This window comes from Amphibalanus amphitrite, unplaced genomic scaffold (assembly GCF_019059575.1).
Source record: "Amphibalanus amphitrite isolate SeventyFive unplaced genomic scaffold, NRLGWU_Aamphi_draft 000404F_arrow, whole genome shotgun sequence".
Lineage (NCBI taxonomy): Eukaryota > Metazoa > Arthropoda > Thecostraca > Balanomorpha > Balanidae > Amphibalanus > Amphibalanus amphitrite.
In genome coordinates, this window is record NW_024881898.1 from 491,922 (window position 1) to 510,478 (window position 18,557).

The 18,557-nt window shown below is 50.5% G+C and overlaps 1 protein-coding gene across 5 annotated transcripts in view; it reads left to right on the forward strand.

The window, feature by feature from the left end:
- LOC122390657 (zinc finger protein ZPR1-like) overlaps positions 1–18,557 on the forward strand; it is a 47,679-nt gene that overhangs the window by 22,150 nt on the left and 6,972 nt on the right. For all 5 annotated transcript variants that reach the window (XM_043383808.1, XM_043383807.1, XM_043383805.1 and 2 more), the window contains exon 10: positions 113–271. In XM_043383808.1, coding sequence (XP_043239743.1) covers positions 113–271 — 159 coding nt within the window. The remainder of the gene's footprint in view (positions 1–112; positions 272–18,557) is intronic.

Here is an 18,557-nt window from a genome sequence, read left to right on the forward strand (position 1 = left end):
AGTCTGTTTGTCCCGTCATCTCTGTGGGGAGGAAGGTTGAAATAGGCTGGCTCATGAAAGGTAATCTCGTTTTGTGTCTACCTCCTCTCAGCTATGTTTTCTGATTTTACAGGAGGACCTTCAGAAGAACCCCATGTTCACGGGCGACAGTAGGCCGGAGGAGGAAACCAAAAAGATGGAGGCGCTCTGCGCTCAGATTGATGAAATCATTGCCATCAAGCGGCCAGCGACAATAATCTTGGACGACCCGGCGGGCAACAGCCACCTTCAGGTAAGTTTCGCGGCGAAGAGGGGAGGCGTTCCCCGTCTTCAGGGATCCTGCTGGTCGACAGGACGAGACTCGCGGGTGGGCGGCCGAGACAGCGGTGGCAGGGTTTCGACACGGCGATGGTTTCTGTACCGGCGGATAAATCTGGCCAACAAGCAGCGACAGGCGGGGGCTCGTGTTGGTCCGGGGCTGACCTTTGGACATCGTCCGGCCGTCTGACAGCGGCCTACCCGCTGAAGCGGCCTGTCCGACTGTGGGAAACTCGGCCGCCGCTGTGGGCCCCGTGTCAGCTCCGCTATGACAGTTTGACCGGGCGGTCGGCAGCGTCTGTCCGGGTGTGTGGGTCCGCCGCACGGACTCTCTCGCTCTGATGTAAGCCCCGGTGGTCCCACGTGCCGCGTGCAGCCGGGCGGGCCGCCGCGTCACACACGCGTCACCACTGTCCGCGCAAATGACCGTCTCGAGCCGGCGCGGTGTCGGCCGGACGACAGCGGCCCCTCCGGCGGCGTGACATTTCATGCCAACCGGATTGCTTTGGGGTGACCCCAATTTTGCCGACATATCCTTACGTCAGGCGCCGGACGTTTCGTGCGCCGGGGTTAAACCTGTTTGATCCGGGGCGTAATTTATGCCGGATTTACATTGTATTGCGGAGTGGGCTCAACATCGGGCAGGCGTGGCAAATGTGGTCTTTGAAGTGCCGAAACTGATGCTGCACACACGGGCGCCAAATAGAACTGACGCAAGTAGCGTTTGCTAGTTAAAACTTGAGCTCGTACAATCGCTTTGAGTAGCCAAGCGTTAATTACAAGCCAGGTGTAATCTTGCTTGCAATTCCGCCTCGCAACTGTTCCAGAAAATCCCGCAATAATGCGTTGTTTCGCAATGTCGATAAAGGCTCGGGTTTTCCATTTTCTTACCTTCCAAGTCATCAGCAAGCATTGTCCATCTTTGACGACTTTGTCCACTTGTTAACCGGGAACGCACCACCTGGGGAACACTAATGCGTCCTATCTCGCTAGCTGACAACACATTCCTTCTCCATCCTCTCTTTACTGATCACCGCACAACTTAAAGGGACTGTCCCACCTTTGCATTAGTTCTGAGGGGTGTTCACGGGCACCGCACACTGCTGCGTGCGGTGTGTGCGGAGCGTCCAGCAGGCGTGGGGGTAGGGGATGGGTAGGCGGCTCTGACGTCACGGCTGCGTGCGGTGGACGGTCCGCTGTGGCCAGTCCCGACCGGCCACAGCGGTCGCTGTGTGCGGTGACGGAAGGCTGACGTAGGGACGCAGTGGGCGGAGCTTGGAGGCTGTGTGCGGTCCGACCGCACACAGGGCCCGTGAACAGCCCTCTGAGTTGAGATAGCCAAGTTGGCGGCCAGGTTCAGAAACCACTATATATCTTGGTCGCAATATCCTCAGTTTCGTGGTGTTAAAGAAATTCGTTCCCTTCATTTGAAAAGTGGGCCTTAGTTAAGGCCCTATCTCTTAACTACTAACGGCCATTTGATGACGTCATCAACCGTTTCACGCGTTCGACCTGTTTTACAAATAAGTTGAAATCGGCGCCGGGGAAATCTCGCACTTTGTTTATAATTCGAGTCGGGCTATCGTTTTTATCCAACAGACTTACATTGACTAGGTGTCATCAAGGTATCATATTGCCAACTACAAAATGCCTAATCAGAGACACTTGTTATTGTATGAGCCGCGTCATTTTTGAAAGCAAATATATTTGCTGCCAAATTTCCCCCCTCATTGGCATGAAGTAAATCCTTCATTACGTCACAGATTCGATCTAAATGACGTCACGATGAAATATAAAAATCGCATTATCTCAAAAAGTAGAGTATGAAAACGCGTAAAAACTTGCAGAATTCGTCACAATACCCTGAGTAACATTTTCGAATCCTAAACGGGACTTTTTTGAAGGTGGGATAGTCCCTTTAAGTGGCGGCTCTTTCGCGTCTCTCCCGTCCCCGTTCATCCTCGGTTTGATCTGGGGGAAGACTGGTGATCTTTTAGTAAACCACCGTGACCCAACCCGCATAGTTATGCGCACCGTCAGAGACTGTGTCTTGGACATCGTCACGGTAGCGTCATAGACACCATAGACAGCGTCACGGGCAGGATCACAAGCAACGTCACGGGTAGCGTCTCGTCTCAGGGTGTTGATGAAGTGACGCCGTCACTCATCCGGTTCTCGAGGGAGGCGGCGGCGCCGGTAACAAACGGAGATAGGCCGCGGCCCGCCCGCCAGCCGGGGCGATAAAGGCCAGATGAAAAGAAGAAAAAGGAGGAGAGAGCGGCGAGAATAGCCGCGAGAGAGAGAGAGAGAGAGAGAGAGAGAGAGAGAGAGAGAGAGAGAGAGAGAGAGAGAGAGAGAGAGAGCCCGCTCAGCAGAACCGGGACCGAGTAACGAGCTGCGTTCATGCGTCGGTGGCCAAGTCTGCGGCGGGCGGGCAGCAGGTATACACACTCGATGCGCGGTTTGTTAGCGGTGATCCGATGGTTATCGGTCGGCTGCGGCTTCTGCCGTCCGTCTGCGGTGGTGACGGCGACACCGCCGGCCGTTAGCGGGTTCCCGTTACGCTCGTATGGCTGATCCGGTGCGCTTAGTATCCTGAGTCTGATTGGAAACAGGGCTGCGGGGCGTTAATCATGTTTGCTTATAGCGTGGATGTCTGGAAGTCTGGTCGCCCGAATTCATAGCACAGCCATATTTTCTGAAGGTGGATAGATTCACCAGCACGGGTGACTTGTTAGATTTTCTGGGAGATGGCGTTGCGAAGGGAGCATGCGATAGGTGATGCATATTTTGGGACGGCGGGAGCTGAGTGATGGCATGTCTACAAGTTCAAGTTCAAAGGTCAAGTTCAAGCAAATTGAACTATTTTTGGACTGGACAACGTATATACTAAATCTTGCTGTAAATGCTCTCTGCCAGGCCTGTTTCCCGATTTAATGCTTAGGTGCCAGAGTTGGCGAGACATTTTCCACAAATACATTAACAAGCTATTTGCGTGCCCGTACAACGAGTTGCGGTAGCTGGTTTCATGTGTCATATGGTTTGGTCTCCGGTTACCGCTTACTACGTAACATAGTCGACCAGTTAGCTTGTGGCACGTGGCGTTCTACTGGCCATCGTTAACCACGTTGCGCGAGTTTCTGTTACCGTGTACCACATTGCGCGGGTACCTGTTTCCATGTACCACGTGGCGCAGGTACCCTGTTACCGTGTACCACGTGGCGCGGGTACCTGTTACCGTGTACCGCGTAGCGCGGGTACCTGTTACCGTGTACCGCGTAGCGCGGGTACCTGTTACCGTGTACTGCGTGGCGCGGTACCTTGTGTCACGTGGCACGGCCGCCTGTTACCGTGTACCACGTTGCGCGGGTACCTGTTACCGTGTACCGCGTGGCGTGGTACCCTGCTACCGTGTACCACCTGACCTGGTATCCTGTTATCGTGCATCCGTGCGGCAGTGAGCCGCCGTAACCGGTTATTGGGAGACGATTAGGCCCGAGGCGGTGCGCCGCCGGCGCTGCTCCGATTACACTAACCAGATTACGGCCGGAGCTGCCGTATCGCCGTCTCTCCCTGCCTCCGACTCTGATCCTTTGCGGCAGAGGCGGTCGGTTACCGAAGGTAACGGGGAACGAGCTGGGGGCTTTCATTACACCGAATCAAGTCTTCCATGCGCTTGGTCGTATAATTGATCTCATGTGCTTGATGATGCATTGGCAGTAATCTAGCGTACAAAAAGTGAAAAGGACAAAAACAAAGCTAGCAAAACGCAAAAACGACAATAGTGATTAGCTCTCGCCGCCAATTTCTGGGCCGGCTCGGCCCTCTCTGTTGGGTTGCTATGGATTACAACTGTTACCCTGTTGGCCAATCCTTATTTTGTGCACTGGCAAGGAAAGAAAGATTGATGTACTGTTGAAAAATGCACTTTCTCGTGACAGCAAATGTAGGTCAGGGAGGTAGCATGTGTCGCGAATCGCTCATAAAATATTTCCTGGAAACACCGCGTAGGGTTGTAGCCACTTTAACAGACTTATCTGCAGGAGCCGTAGTCAAGCGCTTCAACAAGCCGTACCAAGACATGTGCTACATTCAGCGCCATGGCTTAGCACCCTCAGCAGCATGTCTAACATCACGTTACCGGAAGTGAAGGTCGAAACTGGCACAGTCTGGATCGTGCTGATGATACGGGACACGTTTATAGGCAGGCATCGGTAGGATTGTGATTGCAGGATTGCAAAATCCTGATTGCATTCCTTTTTGGTGGATTGCACCTGGATTTGAAATCCATTCCAAAAAACAGGATTTGATTGCGGATTGGATTGCATCATGCTTCCAATTTTGCAATCCAATCCGGATTGCAATCCTTTTCTGGGGCAATTAGTCATGTCTGATATTTTCCCGACCTGAATAGGCCTAGAATGATGTGCATCCGCTAAGTTGTGCAATGTGCATCGACGGAACTAACTACACCTTTTTACGGCCAAATATAGAAATAGTGCACACAGTTCAGAAATAGTGCAACCGTTTCGACAGTTCGGCATAGTGCACCGCTTCTTGGGCCGAGTGCATGAAATTCAGTAATAGTGCACACGGCTCCGAAACAGTGCAAACAATTTAAAAGAGAATGCATTCATTTTCAGTAGTTGCGATTTCAGTTTCGCCAGAGTGCATTGCTTCGTCGTATGCATTGGTATTCGGCGTACCGCAAAGCGATTTAGTTAACCTTCAAGCGAATTCGGTGCCCCATCTAGAAAATATTTTTGACAACGCTCTTGCTGTTCATCAAGTGTAGCGTGGTGCTCTTCAAACAAGCTGCTAATGAAATTTTACTAAATTATTGAAATTTTACTGCTAATAAATATTAATGAGATTTTAATGAATGTAATGAAAAGGCACAATTTAGGTGGCAGTGCACATATTTCAAAAATAGTGCAGGCGATTTCGACAGTACGGCATAGTGCATTGGTATATTTAATCGCGGCACGATATTCGCCATATTGCAGCCATTTCGTCATAGTGCAGGTTTAAAGTGACCCAGGTTCAGGCATATTAGACAATAGACATATCGCACATTATTCGTCAGATCGTTTCAATTTCGGGGTCCCGCATGTAATTTAGGCACTGTTCAGTAACACGGCATTGCATAAATAAGTAATAACAATTTTTATTTGACATTTCACGCTACCTGAGCCTCCAATGACACTCGTAGTCAGTCAGCAACGCAAAAAGTCAAGTAGCCAGCTGCACTGCTAAAGGTACAGGGTATTTAATGTTTCATCTGGGTGCCTTAGCTTCAGTCATATAAGACATAGTGCACATAATTCGTCGGGTGCTTTTACATTCGGCATGAGCAATATTTTTTCGGCTTTGTTCAATGAAATTCGCCATGATGCTGAAAGGCGATAACAAGAATCCATAGCATTTTAGATCTTTTTGAACCAGCAACGAAGTTATGCACCCGATTCAGAAGCCCTGAATGCCACGTGACCGCCACTTGAACGTGTCACCGAGTTCTTAGAGCGAGACTAAAGATAAGTTAATTTCTGAGAGCTGAAACTGCATTTGAGCAGGTTTTTGACCAAGATTCACGCTACTCTTGACAGACAGATAGGGGCTTTCAAAAATATTTTCCCAATCCAGCAGCGAATTCACTTGAACATCGCCTAAATCGCTTTGCTGGACGCCGACTATCAGGCCACATGACGAAACCGTGCACTATGACGAAATTGAACCTACGGCTCATTGAATTTGAACGCACCATCTTTTAAATTGATTGCTCTTCATTTGAAACGTGTGCACTATTATCGAATATCATGCACTTGGCCGAACTAGAGGTGCACTATATGCCGAACTGTCGAAATAGGTTGCACTATTACTGAACTGTGTGCACTATTTCTATATTTGGCCGTAAAAAGGTGTAGCGCATTTCACGTTCACGTGACATCCCACATTCTTCATTAGCTCCAGAGCTTTGCTGAGGGCTTAAGTTGCGTAGGAAGGTGAGATTTGTTTACATAATCGCTTATTTATACCGTGCTGGATTTATTTGAACGTTGCCGTAAGCACATGCCGTATTTCGAAATTGAATTAACCTGACGAATTATTATTTGCACTAAGTCCAATATGTCTGAACCTGAGCCACTTTTAACTGCACTATGACGGAGTGGGGTGCACAATGACGAATATCGTGCCGCGATTCAATATATGAAGGCACTATGCCGAACCGTCGAAATCACCTGCACTATTACTGAAATGTGTGCACTTCCGCCTAAATTGGGCGTAAAAAGGTGTAGAATACTGTCGGTTGCCATAGACACAAATTATCCCAGTCTCAAGGCAAAGTTGGCGCTGCGCTGCTTGCATGACAACACGGGGCCGGGCGAGAGGCGAGAACTAACTACGCCACGTTAAATGGTGGATCCAGAGAGAGAGACAGAGGGGGGGGACATAGAGAAAAGTGAAGAAGGTGGGTACCTATTTGCCCATATTTCCATACACTATGGAACATGTCGAGGTGAGAATAGGTAAGCCCCTGGTTTAAGAAAACAAGAACGCCATTTAATGACGTACACGGAGCGCTTTCAGGTTTACGCTTAAAAAATATAAAACACTGGTTGGGTAGAGGTTTAAATGTGGGGGTGTTTGAGGCAAAAATATTTCCCATAAAATACCTGTGCCTTAGATAGGAATTACTCGCAAGACTAGATAGGTACTAGAAATGGGTGATTTGGGGATGGAGGCACGGCCCTGTGCCCCCTCCCTCCCCCAGATCCACTAGTGCACATAATAATACAACAGGATTGCAAAAAGGATTGCGGATTTGATCACAATCCAAGTGAAAAAAGGGGATTGCGGGTAGGACTGCAATCCACTTCAGTACTAGGAATGTGGATTGGGAATGCAATCCTTTCCGAAAGGATTTTACCGATGCCTGTTTATAGGTCGGAACAACGAATAAGGAAATAATTTAGGTCTACTACATCATAGGTGCCCATATTGCAGTGACCAAGAAGTAGGAAAGTGTTGGAAGGTATGAAGGACGTTTGAGAATGATAAATCGAATAACACTTGCCTGAAGTTGTCTTCCATTTTTTCTCGCCCTTTGCCGCGGGCGGTCTGGGTCTGTCGCCCGGCGACCTGAGCCAGCCGGTCGGGGTCGCCGGGGTCGCCGGCCGACCCTGCTCACCCCCAGCCGCGCCGCCCCGGGCCGGGGAGGGGCTCCTCAGGCGACACACGGCCGCCAGCTAAGATGGATGGCGGCCGTACCAGCGATGGGCGGGCGCCGGCCGGTGCCAGCCATGGACGGTGCCAGCGGCGGCCGGCGCGTGCCAGGGGAGACCGTCCTGCTGCCGCCGTCAGTGGCCGGTGGACGGACCCTGACCTCTCCCCAGCCCCTGACCTCTCCCCGAGAGCAGAGGGACAGATACCGCCGCCAGCGGCCGGTGGACGGACACTTCTGACCTCTCCCTGAGTGCAGTAGGGCTGATCGTGACGGAAAGCCAGGGCCTTGACGCGGTCACTGACATGAACGCTTCTACTGACACCGGTGTCGATTTGAGTCTCCTCGCTGAAACTCGCCGCTCTTTCCCAACAAAGACTGGTGGGAAGTATGTCCTCCACACCCCACCCTTATGCCGGTGCATGTCGGCTCTCTCCCTCGCAGACAATTGTGTGCCGGCGCCGGCGACATTGCGGGTCTTTTTGTCGCCGTGCCGCTCGCTCGGACGGTGGCACGTGCATGACGTTCATGAATCGAGCGGAAGGAGCGATTTCACATTCCGCTGGGCGTATTCACGGAGGTAATATGCAGCGCACATGACGACAAACGACGCTGACGGTCTCAACATGCAGAACAGGCCCTCTTGGATCGTTGTCAGGAGCGAAACTCGTGGGTGATATCATGGAAAACTCACGGGTAAGGTCAGGGTCACGGGCAAGGATGGCTTGGCAACAGTAGCTGATTTTTTTCCAAATTCGAGGTGTCCACGCATTGTGTCACTCTCTCCACGTGCTTCACTGCGATTGCCGTTCGACTTCTCCGTGTGAGTGCGCCCCAGTCGCCGGCGCTCGGTTCTCCCCAACCACCTCGCCGCAGCGATCCGTTCCGATGAGAGCAGATCCAGTGGCAATCAGCGCCATATGAAGGCGCCGCTCGGCCGCGGGCCGCTTCACGCTGGCGCGCCGCCGGCCGGCCGCTGTCGAGTCGAGCTCTAATGGCGCTCCGATGACGGCCGCCGGCGACATATGAGCGTCTCGATGGCCCTCGTGTCGTGCCGGGCGCGCGCCGTGGAGGACCGAGTGGGTCCCGGCACGGCGAGCGGCCGCGGCGCCCCGCCCGGTCAGGCAGGAGAGCTGACGGGGCGACAGGTCAGCGGCGATGATAGTATGGAGACAGGTGATGGTGATAGGTCAGCGCCAGGGATTGTATTGGCCGGGTCAGGGCCGGACTGGGATGGAGCTATGGAGCTGAGAAGGAGAGATGGGCTCTGCCGACTGGGGCAGGTAGAGGCTCCAGCTGCGTCAGCGTAGAGCAGCACGAGCTGCTTGCAGGGTGAATAGTGCATGGAGGGACTGCTTCGGCCAAACGCTGCCATGTCTGCTCGCTGCCGTTCTGCCGCTATACAGTCTTTGCTAGAGTCGCAGGTGGCGACTAATGTCTGTCAACCTCTGATTGCCGCTCGCAATGGTGACAGTGTGTCGGGAGTTTGGTGTTCCATCTCTTTCACGTCCAATGGCAGTGATTGGAAGCTATGACGTATATGGAAGATAAGCGACAGTGCACACAGGCCTCTATTTCCGGTCTGAAGTAAGAAGAACGCGATATATGAGTCTGCCATGAATCTCTCTATACCGTTCGACCGCAGCCGGGTCCGAGTCTGGCCACTGACCGCTCTGACGGCGGTAAGAGGGTCATGTCCGTCAGCCACGTACTCGAGTCGGAAATGTGGGACGATTTGGGAGCCTGCTGCCGACTGAAGACCGCTCAGTGTTCATCAAAAAGTTCATTTCCGGGCAGTCTAGAAAAGGTCAGTTTGTGATTAAGGGCCGGCAACGGCTGCTTCTTTGAAGATAAATTACCACCAAATGAATGTTAATGCGTCTACTTGAAGTACATTACAAGTAGCTAAATATTTTATATTTTCACATTTGTTTCATGGGTTTATCGCACACAAATTTTGACTTATGCACTATTCCAGTGCTTTGGCATGGGCTTTTGCGTAATTTGGCATACTTCTGGGTGGGGTTCTCGTTAGCCACTGGTCGATACGCTTTATGTAACACGTGTTACGCTGGACCACGGTTTGACCGACGCATAGTGCGTTACGGAAAACGGACAGCGCGTATTATCAGGCGTCGAGAGCTTCCTGGAAGAACTCTTTTATAAGTTTATAGGACGCGCCTGCGAGATTTTCGCCGTGGACGATGATTGGATTGGAATCCCAGGCATAGTCTCTTATCAAGCTCACTCATGGCTCTCGGGACAGGCGAAATATTGGACCTCCCGCTGGTGTGCGTTCGCAAGGCGCAAGGTCTAAAGTCGAATGTCAGAAACACAAGGTCGGGGATTAGAGGGACGGCGTCTCTCGCTGACCTTGTCGCCGCGGTGTCGCCTCCCGGGGGGCGGCGCTCGGCGGCCGGTGACCGGGCTCGTCGCCGGTAGTTTGTTCTGTCGTCAGCGGGAGAACTCGGCCCGTCAGCGGCGAATTGGTCCAATCTGCCATTTCATTAGGGCGCCCGCCGACCCAGCCAAGTGCGAGCGATTCCATTTTCTGGCTAGTGTCACCCTTTGTGCGCGCGTAAGGAGGCGGCGGCCGGCCGGGCCGGGCATCATCCCCCGGGGCATTTCCCCGGGGACGACCCGACCCCCTGGGAAATGTCGCCAGCTCTGGCGTTTTTCGCCGCAGGACAAGCCCATGCATACTTGAATACCGCACTGAGCCAAATGTAATGGGAACATGTGGCAATGGTGTATTGTGTGGGCAAAAACATTTGTATGTAAATAGATGTTTTTGCACGCCCGGCATTGTGTTTGAATGGTGTTAGGTGATTGGTACAATTTGTTTCGGGGATAGCTTGACAGTTGCTGTCGTTGCCTTAACCATGTGTCGGGAAATGTAAAGGCGAAACAGCGAAAGGTGTGCGATATAGTCCACGTCAAGCGACGGAATGGTGCACCCTCGTCTTGCACTCGAGAATGACTTGATCGAGACCTCTAACTCAGCAATATTCTGGATAATTTTGTTGAGGCATTTTCATTTCATTAGCTGAAGGTGATAGCGTTTTTCGCAACCCTTTTCTGGTCTAATGCAGCAGAACATGCCATCTCTTCTGCGTTATTTCCGGTTGACCTATGAGAAATTCTGAAATTTTATTTGCTCAGCATGTGTGAAATCGATGTGAGAGAGCGTATTGCAAGTTGGTGATGATATTTACATTCCATTAGCAAGATGTCATGAAAAGACCCAGAAAGAAAATAGTCCACATACTACTCCAGGAGCCAACCTTTCAGCACAAATAAAGCCGTCTTTCCCTCTGTTGTATCTATATGATAATAGCCTGGTTTGCGGTCGCTAAGTTGATATTGTTCGTTGCAAATTATTTGAATTTCTTTTTGGCGAAGCAATTTCTGTGATTTGCTGAACGATTATCTGTGTAGAAATGACATGTCTGTTTTAGATACCTTGGTTTTTTAAAGTAGTATTCGCATTGAGCGCTGCATTTGCATACCTGTATTGCTGGAGAATCGTTGCACTTTTCATCCTTACCCTGCGGCATTGGACCAGAAGTATATGCGGCCACTAGGCGTAAACACACAGCGAGCACTCGGGTTAGACCTTGTTCATTTTCCGTTCCAGTTCACTTTAATCTCTGCCACCGGCCACTACCCCTGATAATATGCGCCCCTACAGAAACTGAAGACATCGAAAGCTGTCCGTTTTATGAGGATGGTTTGGACTCTGGTGCCGTCGATCTTTGGCGGAGCTGTTTTATGAAGTGGATTGAGAATTTCAGTTCACGGCTGAAGTGAGACATGGCACTTTGATCCTTTTTTGTCTCACTGCATCGGATTTTTGAAGAGGTGCGATGAAGAAAAGGAAAAGAAATGGGCGAAGAAAAGAGATAAAAGAAAATAGAGCTGAAGCTGGAGAAGAGCCCCAAATGCCACTTGCCCTATAGTGGGGTCGAGGTCGATTTGTATAATGAGATACGAAGCACTATGTATCTATCCTTTCCGTGTGCCCTTGGGCTGGAGCGAACGGCCTGCACAAGCTGCTGGCTTTTGTGGCCCAATTTGGCCAGCTGGGCCCGAACAGTTGTGGCATTTGTGGCACTTTCTCGCCCTACATTGGATTGGACCGGAAAGCAGGACGAGTTGGGCGCGTCCATCGGTTTCCGAACAGACTGTCTGAGTTGTCGCCCTGCAGCAAACAGGTTGAATTGGTTAGCGGCGGCTCTGGATACTCCATCGCCGGGCTGCTGTGCCTACAGGCGACATGGTTGTTTTGTGAATAAAAATGTTTCGGAAGTATCCGGGTTATCTAAAATCTACACACGCCTTGATGCGGACTCGCTTTGTTGGTAGACAATGGCTATGGCCAATGACGGTATTCGGTGATATGCTTGTCGGTGCATGTGACATTGATGATTGGCCAGGACCCATCAGCTGCATAGTTCGGTCACCGAAATGCTCTTTATCGCTTATCGATGCTCTCGCCTGCACTGACTGGGAAATCACCAGATATAGGATATTGTTAGATCTGTTACGGACAAAGCTTGACAATGTGTCCAGATCGTCCCACGCACTAAGTAATGCGGCTCGTTTCTGACATGTCCCTCGTGTTTCTGTTGGGTGGTGATTGGTCATCGTCACCAGCTGTCTGGTGCCGCTTTTTGTGGTTATTAATTGCTCAGCCATCCATCCAGTCGTTCCATTTACCACCGAAATGACCAATCACAATGTCATTAACCACTGGCCATAAATCACACAGACATTAGCATTGTCTCCGTTTTAGCATTCAGCATGGTTGCTTATTTTCTGGATGTATTTGAGTGCTGCAATTTATCAAAGGCTCTAATCTGGGACAGTGTGCACGGTGTGAGCGTGGGTCTCGAGCGCTGATTTCAGGTGGTGGCCGCAGTCCCGCTGTATATTATCCGCTCAGCGCTAGAAGTGTCGCGACTCTGACAGTGCAGGCTAATCGGACGCCAGTGCGCCGGCCGAGTTGTACAAATGTGACCCAAGTTGGGCAGTTGGGCGGACGACGCCCGTGGTTTGCCTTATCTGTCGGCCGATTTCACCGACCGCTGCCCGGTGTGTGTGACGTACGAGACAGACTGGCCGAGAGAGGACGATCACGTCGTGCCTCCCGGGTCCGAATGGTGGCTAAAAGAGGCCCGTCACGGCGCTCTGTGAGCGAGAGGCGGGCGGGTGTCCGCCGCGTGCCGCCGCTACGAGCCAACTTCAGCGGCCGGCGGCGGGGCGGCGCGCTCAACTTGGTGGCCGCCTCTTCATAACGGGCGGCAGACCGTGCCGTCCCTCTGGGACCCCGCGCCGGGCCGGCCGCGGAGGCGGCGCCGTGTCTCCGCCGCGCCGAAAATGTCTCAGCTGCGCCATGAACTGTCTAGGAGCGCGGCGGCAGCGGAGGAGGTGGCCAGAGGGAGGCGGAGATTCGATTTGCCGGCGCTGCCGGGACGCTGCGAGGGATATTTATTGGGCACTTTGGGGTTCCGGCGGCCTGTGTCCCACAGTGAGGAAGGTGTGGTGCCTTAACCCTCTAGTGCCCCCGGTATCATATCTGTAAGTCAATTTGCAGAAAATTCGCGTGCTAATCCTGATGACGAAAATTGTTGAAAACCCTGCTGTATCAGAAGTGGTACGTCTTGGCAACCACCTGGTGGCAAAATTTTTAAGTAATGATTTCTTAGTTTCCCACCAGGTGATTTTGAAGAGGGTCAGTTTGTCCTTTGCTGAAAAGCTATTTGAGATGCAAGTGTAAATTTTAGCATTTGAAAAACAAAAAAATAGTTATTTGGAAAGAAACTTGGTATACTGTGAGACAAATGTCCAGCATTTATCACAGTATGTTGCAATACATCGCAGCTATTTCAGGGTCAAAGATATGGACCCCTAATTTGGGGGATACTAGATATGATACAGTGGGCATAGCACTCCAATATTTCCTATGAAATTTTCGCCGCTGCAACATACGGTGTGCCAATACCATAAGTTTTCTCAGGTTATAAGCATTGCAATGGCCTGTGAGTCATTGAAAATGACGATGGTACAAGATGCATAACTTTGTGAAGTTCGCACCTCTGGCGTCAGATAACTCTATTTCGCTCCAGACTCGATATTTCATAACGATATTCGTACGCTTATGCCGCCTCTCATCCTTGTCAATCACCTAACATCTAGCTGCCCATGAGTGGCCTTACATGCCTCATACATCTCGACTTTTCTAACGCTCATAGGAATCTGGTTTTCCAACTGTTTGACGATGATAACAGTGAACTTTTTGATCTGCAGGACACTAGCAAACCATATCTTCTAAAACCACGTTAGGAATGACATGCCATCGATGACAAGCTTGTTGATTTCAAGGGACGATCATCCGTGCAAGCATTTATGCTTGTGAAACCAAAAATTGAGACTTGACTATGTATGTTTGGGAAAGGAGGATTCAGCGGTCTCTTGCACAATTTCGATATTCCAACAGGGTTTGTGGACGGGCTTATGTCTTGTGGGTCTATGTCTTAGCTGGGCATGGCCGAAGACTTGCATTAGCAGCCAGCCAGCTCTTTTCATTCATACTGGAGAACGACTCACAATTTGTTTGGGATTCAAATCCCCTCCGTTCATCCCAGTATTAAGAGATTGAATGTGGAGTGGAAAACTACACCGTCATCGTCAGAGGAAGCTAGCTAAACGGACTCGCCATGAAGACAGACGTCAAGACCGAAGGACGTGGTTCCTTTGATTTACGTATCCAAGAAGTAGGCAACCATGCACTACTGCCAGGATCCAGCAGGTGCCTGACACCTGGCAAACATTTTTACTGCCAGGTATGTCATTTGTTGTCATATATTGACATATGCCGCCAAGTATGGTAGCTGATTGCCACTGAACAAATAGGATTTATACTAAAACATGGACACTGACCATAAGAATACAAGTTAAAGTGCGGCATTGCGTACGCTCACCTCCATATGAGGTCAATGAACATTGTGCAAGTTCCTGCCGATCGGAACACAGTTACCTGTACCTTTGTTGTCTGACACGTATAGTCTCTCTTGAAAGTATCGCGTCAGGGGCTGCGGCGGCTCGGCGAACTATTCCATTCAGTTTGGGGACCCCAGCAGTGAGGTCATGGCCTGTATCATAAAAAGTACGTTGTAACACGATTCTACGCCAGCGGTAGGAGGAAAACTGCTATATGACGCAGGCACCAGCGGCTGACAACTGGGTCAAAACAGGCAGAGGCCGGCCAGAGGTCATGCTCGTATCGCTCTTCCTTGACCCCATCCACCGCCCCAGGCGGACACCGGCGCCGCTTGGGCTCACCAGCCGGGCGCTCGTTGGTCTGCCTTAGTGGGCGCCAATCACTCAGTGTGCGTGACGCGAAAATCACATCAAAGCAAAGTTCCGCCATAATCTTCTGTAAAGAGGCCTGCTGAACGACGTCAACAGGTCATGAGGGGGGGAGGGGAGGGCAGCCTGGCATCAAATAAGGCTTTTAAAAAGAAGACGGCTGAACAGTAAACATTTTTTTTGTCGCCGCTCACTAACCAGCTCATTAAAAAGAGAGAACTCCAAATATAGGACTAATTGGCTAGAGAGCGAATTGCCGAATTGGCTAGAGAGAGAGAACTTTTGCTTTTTTTAACCCGCTCGCGGGTGCGTCTGCAACCACGGGTGCATTCTGTTAGCGGGTGCAAGTGAGTGCAACCGATGTTTTTTTTTTCGTATTCGGGCACGGGTTTCCGGATTTTACAACAAAAATATGTGACAGTCGTGCCGATGACGGCTGAAATGATTAACTTTGCAATGAAACAAAGCTCAACAAATCCTCTGCGAGTAGGTCGGCTTCCGTTGACTACATGCTTACTGCCATCACCAGTTAGAGGACGGCGACTCCCACCTCCCCCTATCCCTCCGCAGTCCGTAACCACTCCCCTCGGCCCGCCGCGCCGGCTGCCTCCGCGTGTCAGGCTTCGGTCAGTGCTACCAGCGGCTCTCAAACCTTTCCGCTCAACCGCGGCTGGGACAGGCAGCGCCTTCCCTCAGAGTCGCGATACTTTCAAGAGAGACTATACAACGGTTACTGCACTGGTCACTGGTCAGTGCGCGGCTGTTGTACTGACGCCGATGACATGAGGACCGAACGACCAGTCAAACTGCTAACTGACGATTCACAGGCTGAGAGTTTCAGTCACCAGCGATTGTCCGGCTATCGTGAAGATAAACCAACATTCGTCTTTGGCATTGATTCCGGTCCGTCGGCAGGCTGTCCAGCATTTTGCATCAGAACTGCTTCACTTCGACCAACCGTAATGTCTTCATTTTTGTATCAAGTATGTATAATGCACCTTTGAGAAGCATGGCCCACATGTCTGAATTATGAAAAAAATGCACAAGTGCAACGCGCTGTATCGTGGAAATTAAAGGAATAGAAGGCACTCGTAAAAAGATGCCTATGATTAGCGTTGTTCCCTTAGTACCGACTGAAAGGGCATTTTGATACAAGTAGGATGCCAATGAAATATTAAGAAAATGTTCTGATAAGTGGCGCACAGTAAAGGATTTCTTGTATGCATTTTACACATTTTATCTCTGAAATTTTTCAAAACATATATCTTCTCATCTATGTCTTCACTTCCTTCTGTGTGGTCTGATACCACTAAAAATAACCAAGTGGAATGCCCAATGTATCATATTTGATACACAAATTATTTCCGAAATTTGAACTGCGAAAAATTTTTTGACTTCAGATTTCGAACAAGGGACCCAAAATGAATCATAGGTCACAAGGTGCTAATTTTAGGAACCGTGGAACTATGTGTGGGCATTAGAGGGTTAAATTGGACAAATAGGGAGGGTGTGGTACCTGGAGTTGGACAAATCTACTGCACAATTTATGTTTTTTATTCATTTTTATTGATTTATTTCATACTGTAGAGCTTATGTCTACTGTAGAAAGCGAGACATTACTCAAATAAGAAATGAGTAACTTCGTCTGGCGAGGGTATAAAAGCTAAGGCTTGTTTCACTTGACCTATGAAATGTCCTGGAAAGTCGTGAGCTTAATGACTTTCGTCATGCTATTCCGCACCTAAAGTGACCGACAGGCAGAAACATTCGTCAAGGAGCTCTACAGTGTTGATTTTTGGCTCGAAGCATCACTAAAGCGCTGCAAATCCTGTACATTGAGGTTAGCACATCCGCACACGAAACGTGCCCGCGGCATTTGAGGATAAATGTCTCACTTTACTGTCGCAATCGGGGCTGATTTGCACAGCGAGTGTCGTGTGAGGGTGGTCGGCCAGTCTGGGGCTGATACTCTCGGCCCGCACGACATGGTAGACGGGGCTGGGCGAGCCGCCGACGACGACAGCACCGTTTTATAGAGGTGTGTCGTGCCGACGCCTCGGCTCGTAATACCACTGCCGTGATATTTGAGTTTTAGGAGGCGGGTGGTTGATGGCTATCAAACTTTAGGGGATGACCTTCACGGTGAGCTGGGACGGTCACCGTCAAGGAACTCACCGTAGCGTGTATCTGAGGTATTGCGTACTATTGGCTATACGTTCGGGGTATACGTGCTCTGTAAAACAAAGCGATAAAAAACCAGCGTGCTGAGGACGTCCTCGTAATTGCCTACGCCTCCTCTGCAGGCTTAATTCGACAGGGACAGGCCCCTGCCTTTGGTGTGGACTGGACGGTACGCATCCTCAAAGGCCGCCGCTTTGGATGCGCGGCCGAGTGGCATATGTGCCAGTAGAGTTTCGTCGTAGCTGGCTATTGTGGCCGGTACACAGTAGCGCCGTGCGCCGGCAATAGGTAATCACTGGACGATGGGCGCTACTGTCTGGGCCGTCACCGCCAGTCCCGGCGCTCCTCTCTCGCCCCTCCCGGCTCTCCCTCTCCTCCCTCTACCCGGACCCGGATACGGATCTGGGTACTGGCCTGTTCCCGGACAGAATACGGCCCTGTGTCTGACCGGGCGGCCCGATCATCTCCCGGCTGTATGTATGTGCTGTAGCATCCGACTCCGTGTTATTCCGGTGTGATCGGTTGTGGTGTACAAATTTGGTTATTTATTATGGGTTGAATTCAAGGCGTTGAGTTACCTAGTTTTCTCTGCCTTTTACCATCCGACTCGCAACTGCACATCCCAAGTTTACAGCTTCATTTATCATATGCCCTTTTCATGTCCTCTGCATTTCTGTGGTTTCTCATTTTGTCTCCATCTCCTGTGTGCTCTTATGAATGTAATGTACTGTTAAGAGTGCATGTTTACTATAAAGTTACTCCACCTTGTCACGTCTACCTAAAAAGTTCTACCATGGCTCGTAACACTGATCGTCAGTCAGACGAGACCCACATCCGTTCATAGCCGCCCTTCAGTCGTTTACGAGCCTTCCCGTCATGCACTGTCAAAGTTGGGCACTGTCAGCTGACATGCCGAGAAACTTTCCCGCTTATCTGACGCTAGTGACGGAGTAAAACCGCCGATGGTGCCGATCTTCGTGTGAATGGTGCGGTCGAATTTCATGCGTGCGTGCCCTTTCATTCGTGCCCAAGACCATCTCTCATATAAGTTTCCTAGCTCACAATTTCTCGTCTTTGCCGCAGACCTGGTTATATACAAGTTCTCTATAATCTCCACCAAATGTTCCATGATACTCGTGGAATCATCGGCGACCGCCTCGTTGATTTAATTCCTCTCTAGATGGCACTAGTAGTATTGCCCCTGATTTCATGCTGTGCCGCATTACTGGCCGGCTGACTGGCTGGGGTGAGACTAAATGCTTACTTCGAAATCTAAGCTGCGTTGCGGCATTGGCGGTTATGTGCGGCGTGTATGCCGCATGATTAGTAAGCGGCGACCACTAAATTAAAAACTCTATAGCTTTGACCTGTTTTCAATGGATAACACTGCATACCAAAAATGTCCATCGCTCTCGTCATAGGATATTTAGATTTAAATAACTAACTTATCTACATCATCGTTTTGAACCAAACTAATACTTTCAAC